Source organism: Hydra viridissima, unplaced genomic scaffold, assembly GCF_058129835.1.
Source record: "Hydra viridissima isolate aposymbiotic clone 2 unplaced genomic scaffold, HvirCarnegie_v1 scaffold_6, whole genome shotgun sequence".
Taxonomy (NCBI): domain Eukaryota; kingdom Metazoa; phylum Cnidaria; class Hydrozoa; order Anthoathecata; family Hydridae; genus Hydra; species Hydra viridissima.
In genome coordinates this window covers 4998787-5026633 of record NW_028324305.1, presented here as the reverse complement: position 1 = coordinate 5026633, position 27847 = coordinate 4998787, and the positions used below count along the sequence as shown (strand labels likewise).

The following is a 27847-nucleotide window of genomic DNA, read 5'->3' as shown; positions in this document are numbered from 1 at the left end:
ATCCTATCTTATTTTTGTGTTAGTATTATAATATAGTGTTGCTAAAGTAACAAAACTACCATGTTTAAGAAGCTTCGTCATAGTCAACGTGATAGTATGCATGTTTAATGAAGTTATAATAACATAAGAAATACCTAGGTTTTTTTTCCTTTAACATATAGAACTATAAAAAAAATTTATAATTCGATATTAAAGGAAACAAATGCTTTTATGAAACTTGCGAATAGAAAAGTATACCTCCCCTTCACTTTGGCTGAAAAGTATTTCTAATCAATTATATAATTTCCTTTCAAAGATATTTAAATATACGTATTATATTGGATACCTAATCCAAACTATTTGTTCTGTGTATTTATCTGATATTACCTCACCTTTATAACCCTAGTTATGTTCTGTAGAGATTCGCATTGCAAATTATTCACTTACATTAAATTGATTGTCAAATCATATCTGCCAGAGGGTTTTAATTCTTATCTCATAAGATTTAATATACACTATGGAGAAGGGAGTAAACAAAATATGACAGTCGAAAACAAAATGGCAGCTGTAACAGCTCTTGCAATCCAACTTTTAGCTAGCAATAGCATAAAAAAATAAATAGTAAATTATAATCAATTGAACCCAATTTCCTAATTTAAAATTAAAATAAATGTTAAAAAAAGTATAGAATTGATATAGTAGAAAGAGCAGCAAATCGTAATAGCAAGTTTTATATATATATATATATATATATATATATATATATATATATATATATATATATATATATATATATATATATATACACATATATACATATATATATGTATATATATGTATATATACCTATACATACATATATATGTATACATAATGTTTATGTACAGTGAAAGAAAATAATATATTCTTATGTAGTACAAACACAGATAGTGTCTAGCGGATTTTTTATGCGTACATAGGCAAACAAATACAGCTATATATATGTATGTCTATATATGTGTATACATACACATGTATACACATAAATACACACAAATACACACATATACATACATACATACATACATACATACATACATACATACATACATACATACATACATACATACATACATACATACATATATACATACATACATACATACATCTGTGTGTTTAATGTGTTATAAAAAATATATAAGTCAATGTGTATTTTCCCTGAATTAATATTTTTACTTTATGTTCTTAAGGGACGTTTTTAGACTATTCCAAATGGTTTAAATTCTTAACTTATACACTGTTATATACTGTATATATGATAATACTGTAAGTAAACAAATGTCTGCAAACATTTTTTTTAGTTTCTTAATGATCTATAATTTATTAGCAGTCATCACTGGCAAACTGAAATGGTCTTCTATGATTATTTATGGTTCACATAAAAAAACTATATTTCTGGTATCATGGTGAAAATATCAGATAAATTTGGATCAATGGCTGATATAAATGATTCACATAATACATTTTTAAATCCTATTAGACCTGCAGTAAGCGAAAGTGATATACATAATCAGTCAAAAAACATTCTTCATGAAGCAACTTTGACATTAAGTGCATCCCGAGTAAATTTAGGTGGTAAAATTGTGGTCACATGGAATAACATTTCTGCCAGGTCATTAAAAGATTCTTATTGGCTGGGACTTTACTATCAAGGTAATGTTTATTTATGTTCTATTTACTTACATTAAAAATATTATGTGCTCATGTATCTAATAATAATTGAGCCAAAGTATTACCTGATTCTCAAATTGACAATCTTTGGTGGCACCAGTATCAAATCAAAGCATATTTGCTTTGTTAAATTCATTAAAATGTTTATTTGCTTACTATTTTATACCTAAGTATTATTTAATGTAGCTTAGGTAAACTTTAAGTTTAGCATACTTTTTTGATCCATGGTAGTGTTATTTTGTTAAGCTCACTAACCTTTTCTGATGGAAATGAGACAATTTTTGCATATTTTTGTACAAAAGTATATGTTATAAATAGTTTATAAATGTATAAAAGGCAAAATTTAAAGTAGTTTTTTTAAAACTCACATTATCTAGTGAGACTATTAATTCTATGATGATGATTGCCAGAATAAAAGACTTTTAAGTTAATTTTTGTTGTTTTGTCCATCTTTCTTGATATATCTTTTTAACATCTTACAGATTATTCAAACTATTATTGGTATTTACTTAAAAAAAAAAAAGAATAAACAATTTCTACTGATAGATTTTGTAATCAATATATTTTCAATAAAAGTTCTAATAATTTATATTTCCAATGTGTAGTGTTTGATACAAATGCAGTATCAAATTGTCAATTTTTCCTTAATATTTCTCTAGTTATCCAGTAAATCCTATCAAACAAATTAGGAAATGGTCTATCAAATTTATGAAAAATTTGTTTGACTGAATTTTGTTAACATGCTTTTAATTTAAATAGCTGTTTTGTATTTTTTATATATATAATTTCATTGTTTTTCATTTTAAGGAATGGTAAGATGCTAAATATGTAATGTATTCTGGGTGCCAACTCAAGAAGATTTATTAAATCTATGTTAAAAAATTAAGTTATTATTAAACATATATAGATTTGGAAAAAAATACATTTAAAGTTAATAAATTAAAAATTCCTTTTTTTTTTTATTGGCTCATGTTGGGTGAGTAGATTTTTAAACAGTTTGTATAACTAATGTAACTAGTAACATTGGTAGCCATAGTAACATAGTTGTATCACAGTAATAAAGACACAAGGATTTGAAGAAATTTTAGGCAAAAATTGAGATGATTGTCCCTAAAACTTTTTGATATTTAAAATGTTTTTTTTTTTTGTCATGAATATGTTTTTTATGAACTTTATTTACTTGAAAGAATGATGTTGAGATGTGTTTATGAAGCATAAAAGTTAAAAGTTTGTAATTCTACACTGAAAGATCATAGTTAACAGTATTATTAGAAAATTTTACATAATTGGGTAAATATTTGCTTCATTAAAATTAAAATATACTTTTAACAATGAGCTTTGAATAATGAGTTTAATTACATTATTTAATTTAGTAGAAATAAATAAAAATAAATAATTTAAAAAATTAGTTTAAAAATAAAGATAAATTATGAATTATTATTTAACAATTGTGACATCAATTAATTTTTTATTCATATATTGATTTTAAAATGCAGTTAATAAATTTTATTCATTTTTTTAGTTCCTTTCTTTTCAAAAAGTTTCTAATTCTTTTTTTATTTCCCTAACCCTTAGAGAAACATTTTTACACAAAATTTAAAATATGTGTAAAGCATCTTTTCAAAATGCAAATTGTTAAATGTATTTTTTTAAAGCGTAATTTTTAATGGTTTAGATAAATATGTAGCTTTCAAAAAAGCCACACATTATTTTCATTTGTATATTGAAATTTACAAAACAAAAGTTTAATAAAACCTCAAAAACTAAGTCACATCTTTTGATAGTAAGTTTTCTATCTAGCTAAGTTACATCTTTTGATAGTAAGTTATTCTATCATCACGATAAGAAGACAATAAAACAGGACAAGGAAACAAAGAGCCTAACAAGAAATATAAGGTCAAAATCCTCACCAAAAAAAGTTTGTTGAGGGTTTTTTTGGTGAGGATTTTGACCTTATATTTCTTGCAATTTTTGTTTAACACCCAGACAGCCATATTGAATATTTTGCTATAACCTTTATTCATTGTGTGAAATTTAAAAAAGAAATTTTAAATTAATGGACATATTTCTAGTATGCACATTAAGGTGTTAAAAGCACAGTTGCAGATAATTGTATTTTTCCTAAAAAATTCAGATGAGCTGAATGAGAAAAATTATATTGATATGAAATCAAAAAATATTGGGAAGTCAACAGTTGGTTCAGTATCATGGCATATCTCTAAAGAATTGAAATTTAATGAAGGTATCTGAAAACTATCAACAGTAGTAGTTTATCAACAGTAATATTTACTTATTTTATGATTTGTTTTATAATTATTTATTTTGTAATTATACTTTGTTTTTAGTTCATATGTTCTTTGTTTTTTACTTTATTTTTTAATTTTTTACAGTGGTAAATTTATGTGTATTTAAATACTTCCGCAGTAAACCCAACCAGTGTCTAGCATGCAGTCCAGTCTTTACAGTATGTTGTCCACTTAATTCTATGCCTGCTGAGGTAAGGTTATGTTTTACCCAAATTTTATAATTTTTGGATTGTTTGATATTTTTAAATTTTAATTACTGAGCATTCATTAATTTTGACATAAATCTTTTTTTTTAATATGTTAATATATTATTCTTATTATTTCTATTCTTCTTCTTCTTCTTCTTCTTCTTCTTCTTCTTCTTCTTTTTGTTATTATTATTATCATTATTATTATCATTATCATTGTTATGGTTTTTATTATTATTTTTGTTATGGTTTTTATTCTTCTTCCTCGTCTTCCTCTTCTTCTTCGTCTTTTTCTTATGATGATGATGACGATAATGATGATGGTGGTGGTGATGATGATGATTCTTTTTTTTATTGTTATCATCATTATTGCTGTTGCTGTTGTTGTTGTTATATATTTTGTAAATTTAGTTCAAACTATGGCAACTACTTGTGTATCCTATAAAGTTAAAGTTATGTTTTTGAAGTTCAACATCCTTTAGTAGTGGTTGCTGCATGTTAGAAGCAACCCACTACTGTTGTAGTGGGTTGCTGCATGTTACTGTTGCAGAACTTCTTTGAATACTTGTTAATTGAACTAAATTATTTTGTATTTCACTAACACAGTGTTTCCTAAGTTTCTAATTTATAATAGATGATGCCCCCAATGGCAATACCTGGTGTTGACGATTTACTGACTATCTCATTGTCTGGTTAGTGTCAACCTCTTAACTGTTTGTTTTGCAAAATGTTTTCTTTACTGTATCAAAAATCTTTTGTGATTTTAATCTAATTTTAATTTCTTTGCTACCTTAGGTATGAAAGCCAAAAATCTGAAAAAAGGTTTTTTTGGAAAACCTAACCCTCGCGTGAAAATTAGTGTTATCCCAAGAGTGCGACATATTGCAGCATACCAAAATCATCATGGTCTGCAAGGTAAAACATTACCAAAACAAAACACTACTGATCCAGTTTGGGAAACAGAGGTAGCTCCATAATGTTTAGAAATTTTTTAGTTACATAAGTGAATTTCTTTAGCAGAACATATTTTTTTAGTGTTATGTTTAGATTCTTATACCTCAGAATCTTCTCTTTTATTTATTTCTTCTTTGTAACTGTAAATTTTCTTCTCTTCAACTAAAATACATAATATTGGTCAAATTTTGCACATCATATTTCTTTGTTAAGTAAATAAACATTAATTGAAAGAAAAAGATCATGGTCAGTCATCTTATAAAATTAAAAATCAATCAATGTTTTAGTTTTTATTAAGCTATGGAAAAAGGTTCCAAAAAGAACCTTAAAGTTCTTTCTCTGCATAGGCCCAAACTTTAAGAGTTTTTTGTAGAATGAATTAACAAGATTCTTTTAAAGGACCATTTACATCAGTTCATCAAAGAACTATCTTCAATTAGTTGTTATAGGTACTGCGTAGAACCAATTAAAAGGGTTGTAATAAAACACCTTTTATGTTTTTCATAGAACCAATGATATCTCTTTAAATTGTTCTTAAGATTTATCATTTGCAGTATATATCTTACGCAAATGAAATATATACTTCAAATAAAATGACAAAGAAATTACTTTATGTTTATTACCTAATAATATTTTCTTGCATTTTTTTTTAACTTGTTGAAATCTTGCTTGAAGTTTGACAAAACTAGTCTGATGGAACAATCAAGTCATTCTAAATCTGTATTTAGCTTTTATGATATTCACAAATTTATAAAAATCATTGAAGTGAACTTTTTCCATTTCGTGCACTTCTTCATACTTTTGCTTCAGAATCTGATTATTTTGTAAAATCAAAATTTCTATTGGAAAATCTGGCTCATTGGAGTTCCAATGAGCTCATTGGAACTCCAAGATCATTAATAATCTAGTTTCCCTTGTTCAACTTAAGATTCTTTAAAAATTTTAAAGTTTATATTTTCCACCCTCCAACTGACATTTTGATAGCTGCAGTTCTTGGTTGAAACTAGAAACAAAGTCATTCATATTTAGTAATAAGTTTGTTTTTTCAAAAAAAAAAAGTTAAGCTTATTCATTACTATTATCTCTAAAAGGTATTCCAACTCAAACAACCAATTAGCATCAACCACTAAATCTAAAACTTTTTGATTTCCATCTTTGAAATTAGATTTCTTTTCTTGAAAAAGCTTCATAATTATCTTCATAAATAGAAGATTTTTCTCTGATTTTTAGTGTCTTGTGTGCCAACAAAATTGACTAACAGTTTGAACCCCCCCCCCTGCTTTAAAGCATTAATTCTTTATAGTTAGACTTAGTTGTTATGATTGATCCTCAGTTGATTTAACACTCAATGGGTTTTTTAAATTATTTACAAAAGTTTAAAAAAAGTTCTTAAATAAGGACTTAAAGTACTGTATGTTTTTAAGTATGATCAACTGTTCAGTGAACCACTCATATTTTTGAGAGTTGTAATTTTGCCTACTTTTTGTACATTTTATAAAATGAAATACTAATCAAAAAAAGTATTTTTATCAAGTTGACAAAAAAGTTTCACTTAAATCTGAATATGTTTAGAGGTCCCTACTAGACTTCAATGTTTTGCATTGACAACTGCCACTACTGCCATTTTTACTTTATAACAATAATTATCATTGCAGCATCAAACTGCATGCTATTAATACTGAAGGCTTTCCTGATGCTAAGTTTATGACTTATTACTTATTTGTTGCCACTTTTCCCAGAATTTACAATATTATACACTAAATTGGAAACAAAAAAAAAAGGCTATAATAATTTTTAAATCAAGTGCTACATAAGTTTGAAAAATCTTAATTTCACATCACCAGGAAGCCATCATGCATTTTTTCAAGGCTATAGTTTTAGTAGCAGACAGAAAATACTTTAGAATTTTGTATAAAACTTTTTTTTGTTAAAAATTTTGAATTAAATGATTTATAAAAATACACTATAATAATGTTAAAGGATTTTTTTGAATGATGAGCTGTTGTAGTCTTAAAATTGTATTTTATTTAGAAGCATGCATAACATAATAAAAATAAATGAACAATGGCTGGTAAATATTGTTTATCAAGGTATTAACATGTTTTAACAATTTAAAATGAATTGTTTTTGATTATTCATGTGTAAATAGTAAATATGTAGAGATAATGTCAATTATTTTACACAACATTTTTCTAATAGGTTATGACCTACAAAAGTTCATTATATGAAGGTAATGGGTTGTTCACAAAATCTCAAAACCAAAAATAATGAAAGAAACTTTTGCAGCTGATCAGCCAAAAGTCACCAACTCTTGGCTCAACAAAGCTACCCACCAAATACAATTGTTCTTTTACTACAAAGATACAACAAAGCAAACAATTTGTGATGCATCACACTTAATAGTCCTTGATGATATATGGGCAAAATCTCAAATCCCAACCTCAAGAAACATTTTGTCACTAAAAGTGCTTCTTTCAAGAGGAACAAATTAAAAAAAATAACACCAATAGAACAAAAACAAAAAAAACAAAGATAATAAAATGAAGCACACTGAAAGCCTAAGGATCAAAGAAAAAGAATGAAAAAAAAAAAAAAAAAAAAAAACACCTAAAAGGGCCCATTTGATTTGCCAGAACCTTGAACCATGATCAACATAAATGAAGATAGAATTCTTCATATTTCAATGGAAGTTTGGACGGTGTGGTTAGATGTAAAAAGTTTATAAAGTTTTGATAAAACAGGAACGACATGCATTCAGAAAAGAAGAAACTTTCAAAAAGAATACAAAAAGAAAAGAAAGAAAGAATTTTCAGCCTTAAATCTGAAAGAAAGAATTTAAACTTCAATCTGAAAGCAAAAGTAATGCAAATACTGATGGCGAAGAACTTGGAGTTTTTGGTTGTAGTTTATCAAGCTCAGCTGTTTCATCCTCAAAATTGCCAATGTGAGACCTCAAACACAAGAAATGACAAGTAACCAATATGTCACTTTAGCATCATGCAGTTTGTAAATGATATCATGGAGCAGGGGAGTGGTTTTAATGGATGAATACAAGGCTGTTTTTGCTCTTCATCATTTGTATGCAAGGTGCATATAAATGATGAACAGTAAAAAGCAGCTTTTTCTTATTGTAAAGGAATATCTGCAGCGCTACCCAGATCAAGTGATAAAGACAGTTTTATTCACACATTGAGAATGCACAGTTGCTTAAAAAATTTAGTCAAGTTGCCACAAGATTTTAATAATAATTTAATTTATTAGGTTAGTCACCTGAACAATTTTGTTTTTGTAAAAAAAAAATTTTTAATAAATTAAGTAACTATCATATATTGTTAACTTTTAATTCATTTAATGGTTGATAGGGACCTCTAAAACTTGTTCAATCTTTACACAATATTTTGTACAATTATTTTGCATAAATACCAATCATTAAAGAAGGTGCCCCACTTGAAAAATTATTTTTCTTTACAAGTTCTTCAGAAGCAAATAAGCTAAGTGAGAATAAACTATAAGAGAAAATGTTTTCCTAGTTGTAAGACTGGAGTTTCTAAAGTTGGCTAAGAAATTTCAGAGATCAATAGACTATTACCACAGGAATGACTTAAGTTGATTATTTCATCAAATGAAATAAGACAAACAAACATTTCTCATTTTTTATTTTTTGGTTTACACAAAAAGTGTAAACCAAAAAATAAAAAAAAGGAAGCATAAATTGTGCAAGTGTTCTAAATAAAATCATCAGCATCAACTTCAACTTTTAGTGACTTTGGTATTTTATTCCTGGTTGCTATTTTTTTATCTTAAAAATTTTTAATCAAATGATCCCATAGTTGCATTAACATTTGCTGATTGAGCCATTCAAGAACCTATACTATGTTTTTCTAACTACCATTGTTCAACATTCATTCAGAAAAAATAGATATTGGTTTTGATCAGGGCTATAGGCTAATTGACTTATCAATGTGACACATGTCATTGATGGATTTTATGATTTTTCATAATTTTATGTGCAGAAGAAATTAAGGAGATCATGCTGCAGTGTTTCAGGTCACAACCAGCTGATCGATTTGAAATGGAACAAAAATGTTTGTATGACTATGTATAGATGTTATAAGGTATGATGGAGACTGTATTACATCGAAATCAACATGCTTTCTTATGTCATCATTATGTAGTAAAAAAATATTGGTAAATTCCTAAGACTTTTTTGAACATGCCAAATATTTAATGTACAAAAAAAAATTAACATCTTTCATTTCACTTTGTGTTATCTCAATGTAAGATCATTTGCTTCAATAGCTTCAAGTTAAAATATTTAGTATGTGCAAGTTCAATGTTTATATTATAAAATGTGAGGAAAGTTGAATACATGGAAGGTTTTTAGGACATAAATGTAAAACAAAGAAGCCCATATGTTTATGAATTTTAAATATATAATAGAGAGCTGGTGAAAGTTTTTAAGTTTTTTTTTATGTTTTTGCCTTTTAAATACTATCTATACAAATGCTGCGAATTATGATATAAGATATCAATTCTAACCATAAATATGTTTTCAAAAAAGCTTAATGAGCTAAAAAAAGCTGACCTATATATCACACCAGTGCACTTCTTTAATATTTCTTTAAATTTTCTGCGTAATTTTTTAAAATCTTAGATATTTTGAATTCCTTAACTGAACTAAAAGTAATTCTGAACAAAATTGAACTTTATTACAAAAAATATTGATTACCTTGATATATATTACACTTGCTTTCGTAGACTTATGTAATTCATCTTTACCCGATGTTTCAGCATTTTTGTTCAAAAAATCTGTTCATATTTTGTAAAACAAAATTCTCAAATGGTTTTTTTTAAATCAGTTTTGCATCAACAATTATCTCCAGGAGTGTCCAATGCCTTAACCAATTTACTCTTGGTTTCAACTATGATCTTATAATTTAAAAAAAAAAGAAAGCAAATCCAACTAATTCTTCTGACAGATACCATAAAGGGTCAATAAACTTCTTTAGAGCTATTCCAGAGACTGCAGCATCCTTTTATAATTGTCAATATCCTTCATCAACTGGAGATTGTCCTAATGATGATGATGTAGTAAAAGCCATAAATCTAGCCTTTACATAAATTTGAATAGCAAAAATATAAAATGTTAGTGTAAATTAACTTTGTTAGTTGAATAGCTGGTAAAACCAGAGTTCTATTGTGCTCACTAAGTTTGTCCATCTCATGACTGATAGCTATTTTGTCATTTATTATGTTCCAGTTGACTCTGGTGTCTTCAAACCCAAAGCATAGCATGCTTTGGGTTTGAAGACACCAGAGTCAACTCTTCAGCATCCGTCATAACTTTGTCTTCTTCAGTTTCATATTTCTTCTTTTTTGTAAGTGACTTTTGTTTCATATTTCTTCTTTTCTTGTTAATGGCTCTCTTGTTTAGTTAGAGCTTTGCCAATATTTCCCATCTTATGTTGTTGACCACTCTCCTTCTGAGCCATTAAAAATTCTTATCCTGTATATGTATAAGATTTAAACCATTTGTGTAAGAAATATCTATTTCTATCATATCAATATTTAGTTCTGCTTTCCATTTGTCTTCGTTTAGTTTGATTTCATTTGAGCACTTTGTTCTCTTTATTTTTCTTTAGTTTTTCCTATTCTCTCAAAGCCTTTTCTACTTTATTTCATGGTTTTTCAAGCTCATTGGTATTCATGCTTTTGCTCATACTGTCGTAATTTTTTCTGCAGTTAAATCACATGCATTTCAAATGGTTTACTTTTCAAGATTCTTAAAATGCAAAAACAAAGCTAGTGTCTCTTTCTTTGATGTAAGTTTAGTAGTACTAAGCAAAAAAGATATTGTCCAACAAGCTAAAAATCAGTAGTTTTACTGCTTATAATGTAAGTCACCATCTCTAGAACGTTTTCTGGTAGCCAATGTTCCTGTAGGAGTCACCAGTTCAGATGTCATAATAACTATGAGAAAAGAAGTAAATTTTATTGATAGGGAGGACAACTGAACATGTAGAGAATCATGTATAAAAATTTTACTTTATGAGATTTTGTTTTTATTAACACAAAATACAAAATCAAACACAGACAAATATATTACCCTTGAACATTAGCCAAATCTTAGAATAAAGTGATTATGAAAGCAAATAAAAATATTTTTTATAATAAAAAATAAATAAACTTGTAATGTAAATATTCTTATGATAAATATTGATGGAAGTTGCTTATGTAATGATTTTTACAACAGAAAATAGTTTGCTATCCTAATTATGAGTAACAACAACTGTAGAAAATAACAGCTTTTAATAATTCAAAACTTTACATTCAGATAGCAACCTCTAAATTTTTCCAGATATTGAGTATTTTTATATAATTTTTTTTATTACTGAGGACCAAATAGTAATATGCTCCTAGGTAAATTTAAAAGTTGCAAAATAACAAGCACTCTAATGTATGTATAAGGTGTCTGCTGTATGTATAAGGTGTCTGCTGTATGTATAAAGTGTCTGCTGTATGTATAAGTTGTCTGCTGTATGTATAAGGTTAAGAAGAAGAGAAGGTAAAAAGGAATCAAACTTGTGCTTTTAATGTTGTTGTATACTTTTTTTCAAGGCGTTTGTTTTTTCTGCCACAACTGCAGACTTGTTGGAAATTGAAGTTCGTAACAAGTCAAAGTCTTTACCAACATCAAGTCGAAAATTTCTTGGCAAACTTATCTTTCCTGTTTGTAAAATTATTGAAAACTGTGGACTAACAAAGTAAGTTTCAAAGTTATTCATTCCTAACTTTGTTTTAACAAAAATTGTGTAGAAGAAAAGGTATTCTCCCCTCAGTATCTGAGTTTGTCATGTTGCTTTTTTATAAATGTAATAGTTGTTATCATATTTTATTTATATTTTATTGTTAAGCCTATAACCAACATAAATCCTCTCAATATTAAGTGTTTTAATTTATATAGAAATTAATGCCTTTTTCAAATTCTTTTTTTTTTTTTTTGTTAAAATTTTTTTCTTTTTCAAGAATAACATTTTTTTTTATTTACTTATTTTTGTTTTTTATTTCTTGATAAGTATTTACAAACTTTATATCATCCAAAACAAAGCAAAAGTTATAAAAATAGTAGATTACTAAAAATCTTTATGCTCTTAATGCCTTTTGATATTTATTGTTAAAATATTTACTATACTTTCCTTACAATCTACTATCTTTTTTTATTATTGTTAGATGAAGCTTTTTAAATTAATTTTTAACTTAGTTCTCGGCGAATAACTCAGCATCTTGTGGGAAGAACATCCTCTGATCAAGTTCAAGGCACTTTCTCTTTCACAATTAATATAAAAAAATCTTTGGAAAAAGCGGAATATAAATTTCGTAAGTTTTGCATTTTTATTATTCATACAGTTACCTTTAAATTCATAAAGTATATTTTGTTTCCTAAATTATTTTAACTAATTAAGACCATTTGTAATAAACTTTATTATAACAATTTCAAATACTTTATTTATTCACCATTAACTTATGATATTTTTGGTTGGTATTTATTATTACAATAGGGGAACCCGGGGTAAGACGGGATACTTAAGCAAAGCAGTCAGATTGGGACACGAAGACACCTATATATTCCCCCCTATTTTACTGATCATGAAGCCATATGTATATCCTGTATGATTTCGTAATAAACATAGTAATATATCATCCACCATGATGGCTAGCTTCAATATGGCAAAGGCCCTGAAAATCCCATCTTGCCCCAGGTATTCGGGTAAGATGGGATACCCATCCCATCTTACCCCAATCACCAGGGCACGATGGAGTGACACAGAAATCCCATGAATAAAAATGATGCTAAATTACATTAAATTAATAAAAGTGAAAAAAATTGAAATGAGTGCCAAATTTAATCTCTATTGGCATATAAAAGTATGCTACGTATGGGCATATTGCTATAACCTATTGCCCAGAAGGCAGAAAGTATTTATTTATTTAGCATATGCAAAAGAAAAAGGCACAGAAAGTGAATTTCAGAAAGTGGTAAACTATGTAAATATGTAGTGCATGGGGCAAGATGGGATACACTTATACCATCTTGCCCCAAAGGCCTTATACCATCTTGCCCCAACTGGTGTGATGATAAGTAAGCAATGTTTTCAGTAACAAATGCCGTGTAAGCTCGATTAATTTATCACAAATTCAGTCATATAAGTCAGCATTAAAGTAACGAGTTGCAGGTTCAGCGAAAACTTACTTCTTTATATTTTATATAATTTTATCAGTTTCATCGCATTTTACATCAAACATCTAAAAATTAAACTTTTTCTAATATTTTTTCAATGCGTTTAAAACTTTCATTCTCGTTGTAGTCAAAACATCACGTGATCAAAATTTCACAGTCTGGTAAATTGCCTTTTCCAAAACATGCAGCTGATGTAGCGCAAATTCATAATCCCGTCTTGCCCAGTATCCCGTCTTACCCCTGGTTCCCCTATATGAATTTTTAATTTAGCTTTTTTTTCATATTTTGTAGCCCGTCTATCAAGGAGGATATCAGCATCGCATGTTACTGGAAATGAAACTGTCCCGCCTTTGCCAAATACTGGTAGCTTTTCATTTTCTGTTAATGAAAGTAAAAAAAAGACTCAACGACCTTACTCATACCATCCTCAAGGAGTAATACGGTCCTTAAGCGGGTATGAAGATACTTCATCTTATGAGGAGGTAAATTTAACGTGCAAACAATCTTCTATAAAAGAGGAATGTTTAATAGGTCGGGAGCAAAGCGTCATAAGTCAAAGTGCTCCTTTTGAACTAACTTGTTTAAATGATGATGGTGTGAATACTCAAAGCGATGAAAGCAATTCTATGCATAACTATGCTGAACTTGAACTGGAGCAGGATTGTTTACCAACATCAAACAATGAGCCAATACAAGATCAAATTAATTCAACCAGTTCTTCTGGATCCTTTGACAGAAGCATTGTGTATAATTTAAACTCTGTTAATGAAAATGGTGAGCTGCATGCAGTAACGGATAGTTCAAATATAAATATTCAGTTACCCATGGAGCTAACTGATAACCAAAGAACTTCAAATGAATTATTAAATGCTGCAAATAATATTACTGTAGAAGAAGAGTTGGTAGTGGATGCAACTAATAATGGTATTGTGATAGGTGAATATAACTCAGGAAGTGAAGTTGATGATGCTGATGATGAAGGCTATATTGAAGTTGAGCACGAGTTTACAAGAGATGAAGAGTTGGAATCAAGTGTCTCATATGAATCATCTGAAGCTGATGAACTTAATGGCTCTTCTATCTTAAGAGCTAACAGTCGTCAGCAGCTTTTACAAGATGAAGAATATAGTGATGAAGATTCAATAAGCAACTTGATTTCTCCAGATTTTATTGAGTTTCCTATAAGTAATAAAACCATAAATGTAACAGATACAGCTCAATGTCTGAATAATAATGATAATTTATTTGTAAAAAGTGATGCTAATCATTTGTTAACTACTTCTACTGACTCAATTATACAGACTGAATTAAAGCACCCTATTATACCTTTCAATAAAGATTTTGGTCAAGATATCCTATTAGATACTTTAACAGAATCTTCCAACCAAAGTAATTGCACTCAAAGTGGATACTCAAATCCAAACAATACTGATTTATTAAATACTTTAATTTCATTTTCTAAACATTCAATAGAAGAAGCCAAAACAAATAAAGACTATTTGTTGCATTTTACTGAAAAAAATGCGAGAGATTACCAAAATGATTTCAGTTTAGGAAAAACAAATAATGAAACTAACTATTTTGTAGATGGAAAAATGGAATGTACAGAATTTTTTGGAAGACATGGAAAAAATATTACAAATAGTGATTCAAAATCTGTAAAAGCAGAAGTTATTTGTGAAACTTTAGATCAAAGCAGTCAGTTTACTTCCAATAATGGTTTAGAATTAAACCTATCTACCTCTATTGGAAATTCCTGTGTAGCAAGTGATTTTGAGTTAAATGTTTCAGATAATACAGATTTATTAAAATCTACTGTTTTAGTTAACCCAGTTGGCAACCAAAGTAAATTAGTTGATATTCCATCACAAACAGATTACATTACTTCAGAAAAAACTAGTAATGGTGGTGCTCGACCGCGTGATAATACTAGAAAGTTAGAAGAAACATCTCAAGCTATATGGAATAGTGGCAATATAACAGAAAAACAAGTTGTTGCAGCTAATTATGTTAATAAGAAAAGCAAAAGCACCAAAACTAAATATAGTAACCAACAAGTATCTGAAAGTGAAATAGAAAATAAGATAACTGAAAAAGTTACTAATACTTTACGAAATCTAGCTTCTCAAAAGGGAAATATAGCACCAGAGTTAGTAGACACTCATAATAATCTGTTTAATCTAATACAAGAATTTCCTCCATTCACAACTGCTAGTTCAATTGTTGCAAAAGAAGACAATATGTCTACCTCAGTTTCATCAGCTCCTTCTTCTGAATTTCAAAGCTGTAAAACTACAAATTGCAGTAAAAAGTCAGTGCATGTACCAGAATCATCTACTTTTACGTCAATTGAGGCTAACAGTGCACAGTCAGTATTATCTATTTCTGGAAGTCAAAGACCTGATTTATCTTCAACTATGGAGGCCAATAGTTCAGTTGAGCGTTTGTCAACCTTAGGGAGTAGATCAAGTGAAGGTCGTCGCAGTACTCGTTCACGTAAACCCAGGACTCGACCTACTATAATAGATAATACAGAGTCATCTCCTTTAACTGATGCTATTGATTATCCTGTTCAATCATCCTCATTGAAAGATAACCCCCCACCTTTGCCGCCTCGTCAGAACAACCCACGTCGCATAGTTTACTCAGAAGCAGATCCCACTGCTAAATTAGTTACTGATGGGGTATCAACTCCTCCATCACCTCAGTCTGTATCATCAGGTGGTGCTAAGTCACGGCCAAAAGCTAGTGTTGAAAGCAGAACTGCTGAAAATACTTCTGAGAATACAAGAATGCGTCAGCCTAATTTATCACGAGAACAACCTGTTAGGGAGTCAATACGTCTAATACCTACACCTAAGCTGATGAATAGATTAACATCAACAAGTGGTCGTACACCTGCAGAAAGATCTACTTCAAAACCAGCATCAACAAATGAAGATAGATTGCCAAGAAGTAAGCTTAAATTTTCTTTTTTAGTTCAAATAACTCTTTATTATTAGTTCTTTAAAAAGGTCTTTATCTGTTCATTTATTGTCTTATTTTTTAAAGCATTTAGAAAATAACAATAAAAAAAAGAGCATTCCAGAATTGAAAAAAAGATGCTTTTAGTTGTTTCTTTTATTTTTACTAATGAAGCAATAATTGAAATTAAGCAAGCTAGTCGCCCCTTTAAAATAATCATTTGTGACCTGTTTTACTATTGTTTCAAGAACATGATACTAGCATCAAACATTAAGATGTTTGTCTCATCTAAGCATAAACAATATTTATGTAATTGTGTGACTGTGCCATTGATTTTCCTGTATTTGCAGAGGTTGCATCAGAAATGATTATCTTAATTACTCTCCATAGTTTATATTAATCAACCACAATCTTTACTCCATTGAATCTTTTTTTACCTTTTCTATTGATCAGTTTAACAGCTACTATAAACTAATACTCTTTTTTTTTTATTAATTATGAGCTACAATTATCAAAGTACAAGCTCCAGTTTTCTTTTTTCTTTCTTTCCTTTAATTTTGCTCCTTTAGTTATAGCTTTGTAAAGACACTTTGACTTAGAGAACCTCTCATCAAAGTACAAGCTCCAGTTTTCTTTTTTTTTTTCCTTTAATTTTGCTCTTTTTATTATAGCTTTGTAAAGACACTTTGACTTAGAGTTAGAACAGAAATTCCACTTTTTGCAAGAGTTTTTTGAACCGTGTTGTTTTTCGTGTACTCAGTTTGCTGCTATCACCAAATTTTTTGAAGAATCATCTTTTTTTTTTTTTTTGTCTTTTAAATGTTTTTGTTCACTGCCTGAATCTTGCTTTTCTTCTTCAGTGCTAAAATTTTTTACATCATTACTTAATTCATCACTGGTATTTTGACTGACCTTTTGCTTAATCAACTTAGATTTTCAAGAATGAACTCTTTGTGTATCTTGTGTAATTGTGGTCCCAGCTCTACCATTTGTTGACATTTGAAGTTTATAGAAGTCTCTACCTTCCTGGTATAACACATACATACATACATACATACATACACACACACATACATACATACATACATACATACATACATACATACATACATACATACATACATACATACATACATACATACATACATACATACATACATACATACATACATACATACATACATACATAAATACATACATACATACATACATACATACATACATACATACATACATACATACATACATACATACATACATACATACATACATACATACATACATACATACATACATACATACATACATACATACATACATACATACATACATACATACATACATACATACATACATACATACATACATATATACATATACAAAATTCATCATTTTGGATGTGCTGATATTATCTCTTATGAAAGATTTAAAGCCAAATTTATCTCAATAAACCAATATTTAACGTTTATTCTTTACTATTTCTTATTTTAGCAGATTTCTATAAATTAAGCTAAAAAATTATGGAAAATGTAGTATTTTTTCTTTAAAATCAATGAAATTACAAAAAAGTACTTTGTATTGCATGTCATGATTTTCTAATTTTGGCAAGCTGTAGTCTTCCTCCTTTAGTCTGTAAAGACAAGTTTTTATTCTAGCACAGATATGTGAAATCTTGAATCAGTTTGATTACTTTCTAAAGCTTCCATTCTCAACAGTCAATCCACTTACACATCTATGTAGGTAACAATATCCAGAGATATTGATATCTACATAGATATTAATACACAGATACACAGATATTGGGCCGATCCATAATTATTCAAATAATTGTTAATTACTAAATAATTATTAATTATGCAAATAATAAATTAAAGTTATAATTCTGAAAATACTAAAGAGTTAGAAAAACTTAACGTTTGTCCGAGTAAATTTTTATTATTTCTGTCTCTGCTTAAATCAGGTTTAGTTGCTGAAATGATAGCCAACTCTGAGGTTCAACTAGACTGGAAAAAATAATGGCCAGCTCTAAGGTCCAACTAGACTGGAATAAATTGGAATATTCTCCATATATCGACATACATTTACATGAAAACAAGCTCTTCATTCTTTAGTCTCAATCCCATCAATTAATGTCCAAAATTAATTTTCTTAACTCAAATGAACGCTCTTATTCAAATGCAAAAGAGCAGTAACTTTAAGTTTTGAAATATGATTACAGTTTTCTCGCAAATTCACTCTTCATGTTTTGAAATAAAATTTCAAAGATCTTTTAAGGATGGTATGCAATTTAAATAATCTTTTAAGGAAGATATGAAATTTAAATGTTTTCAGGAAGGTATGAAATTATAAAACTCATAGTCTTCTTGATAAGAAATTCAGATTTTTTACGACCTAAAGTTTTTTCACGAAATATTTTGTCTTATAGATTTTATGTAAACACTTTGCTCTTAGATTGGGAAAAAGCTACAGACTCTCATGGACGTGTTTATTACATTGACCACAATAATAAAACAACGACGTGGCATCGGCCTCGAATGGATGGTGAGTCATACATATTCTACTTCGCTCCCACAAAAAGAGTAATGTAGAACCAAGCTTGTTTATCATCTTTACCAGTCAAAATATAATATACTTTCAACACAACAATCTTTAATTAGTACTAATTAGAATATGATATGTATTCACCAAAACGTATCTTAAATTAGTTATCGTGAAACCGCTCGATTAGTTTAAGACTGGTCGTAATTTTAAGATTTAAGAAATTTATTTCCTGTCGCTTTTATTACTGTTAGATGAATTAATAGCTTGTTAAATGTCTTCCTGTTACTTGTTGGCATATAAAGAATAAACTTATTAAAAATCCGCTAAATCAAATATAATGCTATAGCGATTACTTAAAAAAAAAAAAATGACTTCAGCGATATTTCTTAAATCCTACCTGCTTACAATTGAGCAAGTTTATTCTATTTTTTTTTTTTTTTTTTTTTTTTAACAAACATTTTTTTGTTACAGTGTTTCTTTTGGTGTATTTTTGTTGTTTTTGTTTGTATATTTTTTATGTCTATTGTTTTTTTAAAAAAAAATCTTAATTTTAGTTGCATTTTTAAAAATTAGTCTTAAAGCTCTTTTTTAGGTCCACAATATTTACATTTAAACTATATCTGTCACTGTGGTTTGCTGTTGTATTTCCTTTGCTTTCTGCTTCCTGTTAATTAAAACATATAAGGTCATTATTAAATGCGTGGAAAATCATACTTTCAATAGAATTTATGGGCGAGTTCTTAAAAATATAATTCGAACTTGTTTGCAAAATATTTGAAGTGTGTTTTTAAAAGTTTTTTTTAATATTGTTAGATGTAGTGTCTGTGTGTCACTATTTACAAACGCTTATTAACTTGAACTTAGAAACCCATCAATTTGTTTTTAAACCTTTTAAAAATGCTTTTCTAATTTAGAGTTGCAATTTTTTTTATATAGGTTGCTTAATCAGATAAATGATAAATTACCAGAGCAATTTGATAGAAACAAGTGTACACTATTATAAGTAAATAGAAACCATGCATTATTTACTCATTTTTTTAATAACGCGCATTCGCTTTTAATTGATCTTTAGATTTGACTAAAATAACAATTTATGTCAAAGAATAACATTTATTTGCAATTTTAAACCCCCGGTTTGTCACACAATTAATGGACGCAAGTTTTAAACTGTCTTATAAAGATGTTGACGCGTCACACCTGTTATTTTAATTCGCTAACAATTATTTTAATTTGAAATCAAAACAAAGTTTTTTAAAAAGAATCTGTCAAAAAGAGTTCTTTTGTGCGTAAAGTTTTAATCAGGGGGATTAAATTCTTATCTCCTTGGTAGCAGGTTTTATGTGTCAGATTTGCTCTACGTGTCACGTTTGTTTATCCAGCAGGTTTAGTTTAGTTGAATTCTTTACTGTGAGTTACACATTTGAAAGTTTATATTTTTAATGCCTCGTTCATTTTTGGTGAAACAATTGGTCGAAAACACTTCAAGGCCTTGTAAGTTTTATTTTTTAAATAATATTTTTATAAAATTAACATTTGCTTTAGTTAAACTGATATTTTATAAAAATCTGTTCAGTTGCATTTTGGAAACTCAAAAATATCGTACAAATATTAAATTCTTAATATCATTTAGATTCTCTGAATGAACCAGTTATTCCTTTACATAAAAAAGCAAATTCAAGTTCCAGTGAATACCATTTTGGTTGGCTACGTATGAACCAGAGTCATTGCTCCAGTCGTCTTCATGTTAATCGCAAATTGCGTACATATTCTCCGGATAATCAACTTTCCAATAAATCTTGCGATTCGCTTTTTATCGATTCCGAAGTAGATTTGAAAAAAGAATATGCTTTTGAAACTCTGACTGATACTTGTGACGAAGCCTGTTATGGAACCACATTTGAAAGACTTGATCACTATGCGCGACCGCCCAAAACTAAAGTAGCGGAGTTTTTAACAGAAAGTATTGACCCGAGGGAGAGCATTATTGTAGTGCATCCATCTGATTACGATGAGATAGCTCAGTTCGAAATTAACAAATCAAAGGAAAAAGATGGTTTGTGTAATTATACTAAGCCATCATCTGAAAAACTTTCTTCAGACGCGCAAAAAACTCCTAACATTACAAAAAAGTTTTCCAGTCAAAAAATCGTCGACAGTTCAAAAAGAATTGAAATGGGCGCTGTTTTATCAGAAAATGATTTGCTAAACAAATCAGAACTTAGCGAATCACCTCGTACATACGCGTGTAAATACTGTGTTAAAGACTACATGACACTTGGAGCGTTAAAGATGCATATACGCACTCACACGCTTCCTTGCAAGTGTCCTATATGCGGAAAAGCTTTCAGCCGACCATGGCTTCTTCAAGGACATGTCAGAACTCATACTGGAGAAAAACCTTTTAAATGTTTGCATTGCGGACGTGCTTTCGCCGATCGTTCAAATCAACGTGCTCACATGCAAACGCATCTTGACTCTAAAAAGTTCGAGTGCAAACAGTGTCATAAAACCTTCATTCGGTTTTCACAATTATCAAAGCATGCGCTCATTGGCTGTGAAGTTGAAAAACAACTTTCTGCTGCTGACTGACGTTTTAAAGCGTGATTTGTTTTTATATTAATAGAGCATCGTTTTGTATGAAATAAAATTAGTAAAACGCTTTTTTTTGTTTGTTTGTTTAAGTTCTGAAAATATTACGCAAAAAAAAGGGTCACATTGTGTCATCTTTAGTATGGTGTATCAAGTTAAACACTTTTCCGACATCTTGAAGTTATCTTATTGAGTTATATTGTCTCAATATTAATTCTTTGGTATTCTATTCAAATCTTTCACAAAAAAGTAATCAGCCATAAAATAGCAAAGTTTTCAATGGTTTTTTGTTTTTTACAGCACCGGAAGCATCACGAGAAACAAACGTAAATGAACAATTCGACCAATATGACCGAAGGTAACGTTTTTAATAGAGATTTTGGTCCCTTATAACGTTTTTTTTTTTAAAAGTATAACAAGAATAAATACAAATTCAATGTATGAATGATTTTAAGTCGTTAAATAATGTGAAGAAGCATGAACACACTGAAAATGAACTTAAATGTACAAGGTGAAATTTTTTTTTCTTCCACTCATCGTTAATCCGTTTTGTAGGTACCAGAGTTTGCGCAGGACGATTCGTGGGGGAAAAAAGACCAAAGAACAACCTAGTACTATTCCTGAAAATTCTCCAGCTACATCGGAAAACCTGCGGCAAGCTGTTTTAAATCCAAGCGAAGGCCGATCGAACACCCGCACTATTGCAACAACATTAACAACATTATCTTCAACAGCACACCCACCACATACAACAACTATGACAACAACAACGGCTGCAACAACAGCAGCAATATCTACCGCTAGTAATGCTTCGTTGGCTTCGTCTTCATCTATTGAAAGTTCGTCCGCACATAGTACTTCGCAAATAGATCGACGTGAATCTCAAGCTATTAGTTACCCCGGTTGCTTATTTATACGAAGAAAAGACTTTTTTCAAACTGTGAATAGCCATAATGTAGGGAGCTTAAAATTTTAACATTGCTATTTTCAGCGTTTTAAAGTCATATCGAAATCTTTTTTCGTTTTACTTCAATATTTAAAAAAATGTGAGTTTAATTTTTGCTTCTTTTTAGCTTGCAGGTCAATTTTTGCATCGCAATTCAACTTTGAAGCAAATTATTAATAGAGTTCGAGCTGAACCTTCAAAGTTCTTGAGGTATTTAAAGCTTTGAATAAAATATGCATTATTTCCTTTGGTATTTAATTTAATTAATTGCTGGAGGTGTTTCACAAAGCAAGAATAAACGAAGAAGCTATTATAGTTGCCTTGCATAGCTCAAACCCGTCAATCAAACTAGTAAAATGAGAATCTTAAACGTGAAATGTCACCGCAAAAACCTTAAATTCTGAATTAATATCGTTTTAATTCAATTTACTTAAAGACTTTGTTTGGCCTCAAGCTATATTTAAATCTTTTTATCTTGTGTTGTTCTAGGTATCAACATAGTCGCGACGTAGTTACACTCCTAAATTTCTTTGCTAATGATAGCCTTCCTCTTCCCGCTGGTTGGGAGCAAAGAACTGACTCACAAGGACAGGTGAAAAACTTTGTTTTAAGAATTGTGAAGGTAACTTTCACTTTTTAAGATATTCTTAAAAAAGAAACTGAAAATCAATGTTGATATAAAGAAAATCAGCAATCCATTTTTGTAAAAAAATCAATAATCGATATTAAGCATATTAAGCGTTTAAATTTCTGTTTTTAACGAAACAGAAGAATAAGTTGTTAAGTTCGAAACTAATTAGAAATTAATAAAAATTAGAAAATAAAAACACTTTAAAAGTATGAAGTTTATGTGTTCGTTTTAAACATAAAAAGTTCTAATATATTTTATAAAAATTGAATATCTAAAAATAACGATTAAAAATTATTACCGTTTTCTTTAACTTAGACTTATTTTGTGGATCACAATAGACGTTTTACAACATTTATCGATCCCCGTTTGCCGCTTGAAGAGACTTCTTCTAGAACTAGAAGCAGAAATGAGGTTTGTTAAATACAAAGTATTTATTGAAAACTAATGTTGACCATTTTGCACTGATATTTTCGATTGACTTTCAAAGTCTCGCATGTTGAAATTTTGAATTTATTTCGAAATTATAAATTTATTTTTTTTTAATACTGTCGCAATTCTTCTTTCAGAACACATCAACCTCAACTCGATCGGATCGATCGTTAAGTCGCCGACGACAACCTCCGAACTTGGCCCCGCCTCCACCTCCTGTATATCCCGACTCAGTGATAACAGAAACAGAAGTGTCTGTGCCAAAAAGTAATGCGCCAATTTAATTTCATTTAGGAAAAGAGGGTTAGGTTTTCAATACTGTTTGTGAAATTGTTTAATTCTAACATGCGTTATTGTATTAGCTTACGATGAAAAGGTCGTCGCCTTTCTCAGACAAGAAAATATTGACGAGTTGATAAAAGCCCGGGAACCTGATTATGTTACCAAAACGTCTTTACAGTAAGTAAAAATAAACGTTTTTCATACACAGAAGACTTAAAAGCGAACATGATTAGTTTTGATAATGCTTATTTAGACGAAAGATTTCTTTTGTGAAACGCGATGGTGTGGACGGACTGAAAAGATTTCAAAACGATATGGAATTAGTTATAATGCTAAGGTACGGTTTCCTGCCTGTGTTCTTCCTAATTCTACATATGGATGGTTGCATTTGCGTGTGTATATAATTGTGTGTGTAAATATATATATATATATATATATATATATATATATATATATATATATATATATATATATATATATATATATATATATATATATATATATATATATATATATATACATATATATATATATATATATATATATATATATATATATATATATGTATATATATATATATATGTATATATATATATATGTATATATATATGTATATATATATATATATAAAATATATATATAATATATATATAATATATGTATGTATGTATGTATGTATGTATGTATGTATGTATGTATGTGTGCATATACATATATGAATATGTATAGATTGTTGCATAAGTATTTTAGTGTGTATCTTGACAAACTTTTTAGTCTTTTTGAGGATGAAATCCAAAGCTTTGTACCATCAAATAGTGCAGGAAAAATTAAAAATGAGTTGCACCTCAGAGAATCTATGCGAGGTACTTTAAATTTATTCTTTTGTTTTTTCCTCTCAGTTTTTCGAACCACTTATGTTTTTTTTTACATTTTGGTTACTTAAAAATAGTTCCTACCATCGGGAGAAATGTTGCTCCGTATCGCCGCGATTTTGAAGCGAAGTTAAGAACTTTCCACAAACAAATGGTGCATAACTCCTACGGTCAAGGACCTGGAAAGATAAGGTAGAACCAAGTTTTCATTTACGTTCACCGAAAATGAAAGTTGCCGAAAATTTTTTTTTTTTAAAAAATTTCTTTGTTCATTAAAAGCTATAACGCTCATTGCGTAACATAATCTTGCTAAAATAGTATAATATTTTGTATGATAAAATAATACCTTTTCAAAAGATGTTCATATGACTCAACATTAAAAAAGTTGTTATCCCTTGATTTTTTCGGTGGACAGTGTATCACATTAAGCTTTGTATGGATTTCATTTTTTTAAGATTAAAAATTCGTCGTGACCACGTATTGCAAGACGCTTTTGAGCAAGTAATGAAATTGTCGCCTCGGGCCCTCCATAAAGAAAAACTTTATATAAAGTTTACTGGTGAGGAAGGCTTGGATTATGGCGGTCCTGCTCGAGAGTTCTTTTTCATGATATCGCGTGAGTTATTCAACCCTTATTACGGTTTGTTCGAGTATTCTGCGAGTGATACATACACGTTACAAGTGAGTCCAGCTTCAATGTACTGTGAAAATGCGCAAAACTGGTGAGAGTACTCTAGCTGTGTAGTTTTTTGTTAACTCGCATTTTCTTCGTATTAAAATTATTTTAGTATCAAGGATGAGCGTCCAATAATTCTCGTTATGTTTTTCAGTGTTTAAAGAGCGGTTTATTTTTAGGTTTCGATTCACTGGTAGAATAATTTCGCTGGCATTAATCCATCAGCATTTGTTAGATGTTTTTTTTACCCGAACAATCTATAAAGCTTTACTCCGAGAGTAAGAAATTCAATACTCTTAGCTTCTTATATAATTTTTTTTTTTAAAGAGATCTTTTTAAGAATGATTTATCGAGTATAAGTTAATTCCTTTCAGAAATTGGGACTTAAGTGACTTAGAGACCTTGGACGAGGAATATTACCAGAGTCTCAATTGGATGTTAGAGAATGACATCACTAATATTCTCGATTTGACCTTTTCAGTAAACGAAGAAGTCTTTGGCCATAGTACTGTGAGTATAAATTCATTTGAAAATAAGTTTATCTTTAAAGTTTAAAACTGTTTAAAGCGTATTCTCAATACTTGATTAAGGTTTGAAAACAGTTTCTTTGAAAATTGTTCACACTGTTTTTCATCCTTTTTTGCTGTTTTATCAATGATTTGATTTTACCAAGGATACCAATAAAAAAATTGCCAATGATTTTTTTTTTAATTAGGTCAGTGAACGTGAATTAAAACCAAACGGCAAAAATATTGCTGTAACAGAACAAAATAAACACGAGTACATCGACCTGATGGTAAAGTGGAAGATTGAACGCGGAATGGGCGAACAGATGGAGCAAATCATTAAAGGATTTACAGATGTAAAATTTGCCTGATGTTAATTTGTTCAGTTTTTTAATTATGCTAGTTTTATGTAGTGTTCTTGTTATGTTATGTGGTTATAATTATGCTAGTTTTATGTAGTGTTCTTGTTATGTTATGTGGTTATAATTATGCTAGTTTTATGTAGTGTTCTTCAAAAATCAAGATCTATTTTTAAAATGTTGAAGTTTGTTAAATAAATAATACTTCAAAAATTCGTTCATAGATAGAGAAAAAAAAAGTAAATAATTATAGCCTTATTGTATTATCGAGTCATCCATCATTGCGAGTCCATACACATTGATATATTTTTTTAAGTTTTGGCTGGAAATGGCTTTTTTAGTAGCTTTTTTACAACTCTTGTTCTAGGCTCTCGATTTGAAAATGATTTCTTTGTTCGATCCCAAAGAACTTGAGCTAGTGATAGCTGGTACTGCTGATATAGATATAAAAGATTGGAGAAAGAATACCGAATATAGATCAGGTATTCGTGTCATCAGACGTTTTATTTTTTGTTGGTATTATTTAATGTCTTTTTCATTTCCTGAAAGGGATTTTTATTGATGTTTAATTATCTATTTTAGGCTATCATGATAGTCATCACGTTGTTGAATGGTTTTGGAAAGCCGTTGGATCATTCAGTAATGAGAGAAGATTGCGTCTGTTACAGGTGCTCAGTTTCTCAAAAGATTTTATTTTAACTAAGCTTTTTTCTCCATTTAATTGGCTCTGTTTAATTTAGCAAGAAGTCTTTCATTACCAGAGATAAGTATTGTTTTTTTCATAATATATAGTTTGTAACTGGGACATCGAGTATACCATATGAGGGTTTCAGTGCGCTTAGAGGAAGTAGCGGTTTGAAAAAGTTTACTATTGATTGTTGGGGAACAGAAGAAATGCTGCCTAGGTATAAATAGGTCTTCAGTATTTAGATTTTTATAAAATGTTAACACACCGACTGAATATATCTCTGTGAGATCATTTGAATTGGTTTGTTATTTCAAGCTTTATATATCATAATACCTATAATCCTTGTATAATTACATATCTATAATGCTTTTAGAGCGCATACCTGCTTCAACCGCTTAGACTTGCCGCCTTACAAAGACTTTGACAAATTATTTGAAAAATTGTTGTTCGCAATCGAAGAAAGTAGCACATTTGGAATCGAGTAATTTTTAACATCTAAAATCGTTCGATTTTTCTTTCACCATATTTCAGCGAAGCAGGCGTTACAACCATCAACATGGAGATTATTTCTATGTTAAACTCAGGAAGTCTCTTTCATACTTCAAAAAATGGTAAAATTATCATATACAAGTCGTAATCTTAAGATCATAATCTTAATAGCTCCCAGAGATTTTTTGTAAACCGAATGAGATAACCGATCCGTCAATGTCTCATGTTAACACGATATAACGACAGTCATTCTATTTTTATATCACGTTAGTTCGACCTTGTTTCTAAGCAGTTTTTTTAAATCTAATTTAAGTAGCCGCTGATTAAAACAAAAAAAACGAAATTCAGCTAAGTAAAATTAAAGACATTTAATTATTTAACATCATGAACACTAAATATGCGCCTTTTGGCACATCCATTTTATTTTTAAATCACTATTTTTATAGGTTTTCTAAAGTTGTATTTGTATTGTATATCGATATTATTTGTCTTGTTTAAA

At 29.1% G+C, this 27847-nt stretch overlaps 2 protein-coding genes across 2 annotated transcripts; both read left to right on the top strand.

Moving 5' to 3' along the window:
• Positions 1-1315: 1315 nt before the first annotated feature.
• Positions 1316-27847, top strand: LOC145190541 (uncharacterized). Its single transcript, XM_090089939.1, has 27 exons — positions 1316-1671; positions 3824-3931; positions 4080-4186; positions 4818-4875; positions 4979-5148; positions 11756-11901; positions 12399-12514; positions 13668-16331; positions 18792-18881; positions 21771-21828; positions 22026-22425; positions 22544-22626; positions 22906-23008; positions 23363-23458; positions 23614-23743; positions 23839-23935; positions 24012-24095; positions 24533-24621; positions 24708-24822; positions 25086-25352; positions 25486-25584; positions 25681-25816; positions 26022-26168; positions 26539-26653; positions 26754-26839; positions 26964-27076; positions 27233-27847. The coding sequence occupies exons 1-27, from the start codon at positions 1422-1424 to the stop codon at positions 27342-27344; spliced, it is 6039 nt and encodes a 2012-aa protein (XP_089946065.1). The 5' UTR covers positions 1316-1421; the 3' UTR covers positions 27345-27847.
• LOC145190542 (uncharacterized) lies at positions 20219-21540 on the top strand. The gene is made up of 2 exons (XM_090089948.1): positions 20219-20372; positions 20512-21540. Exons 1-2 carry the CDS (start codon positions 20321-20323, stop codon positions 21468-21470), a joined length of 1011 nt encoding a protein of 336 aa, XP_089946074.1. The 5' UTR covers positions 20219-20320; the 3' UTR covers positions 21471-21540.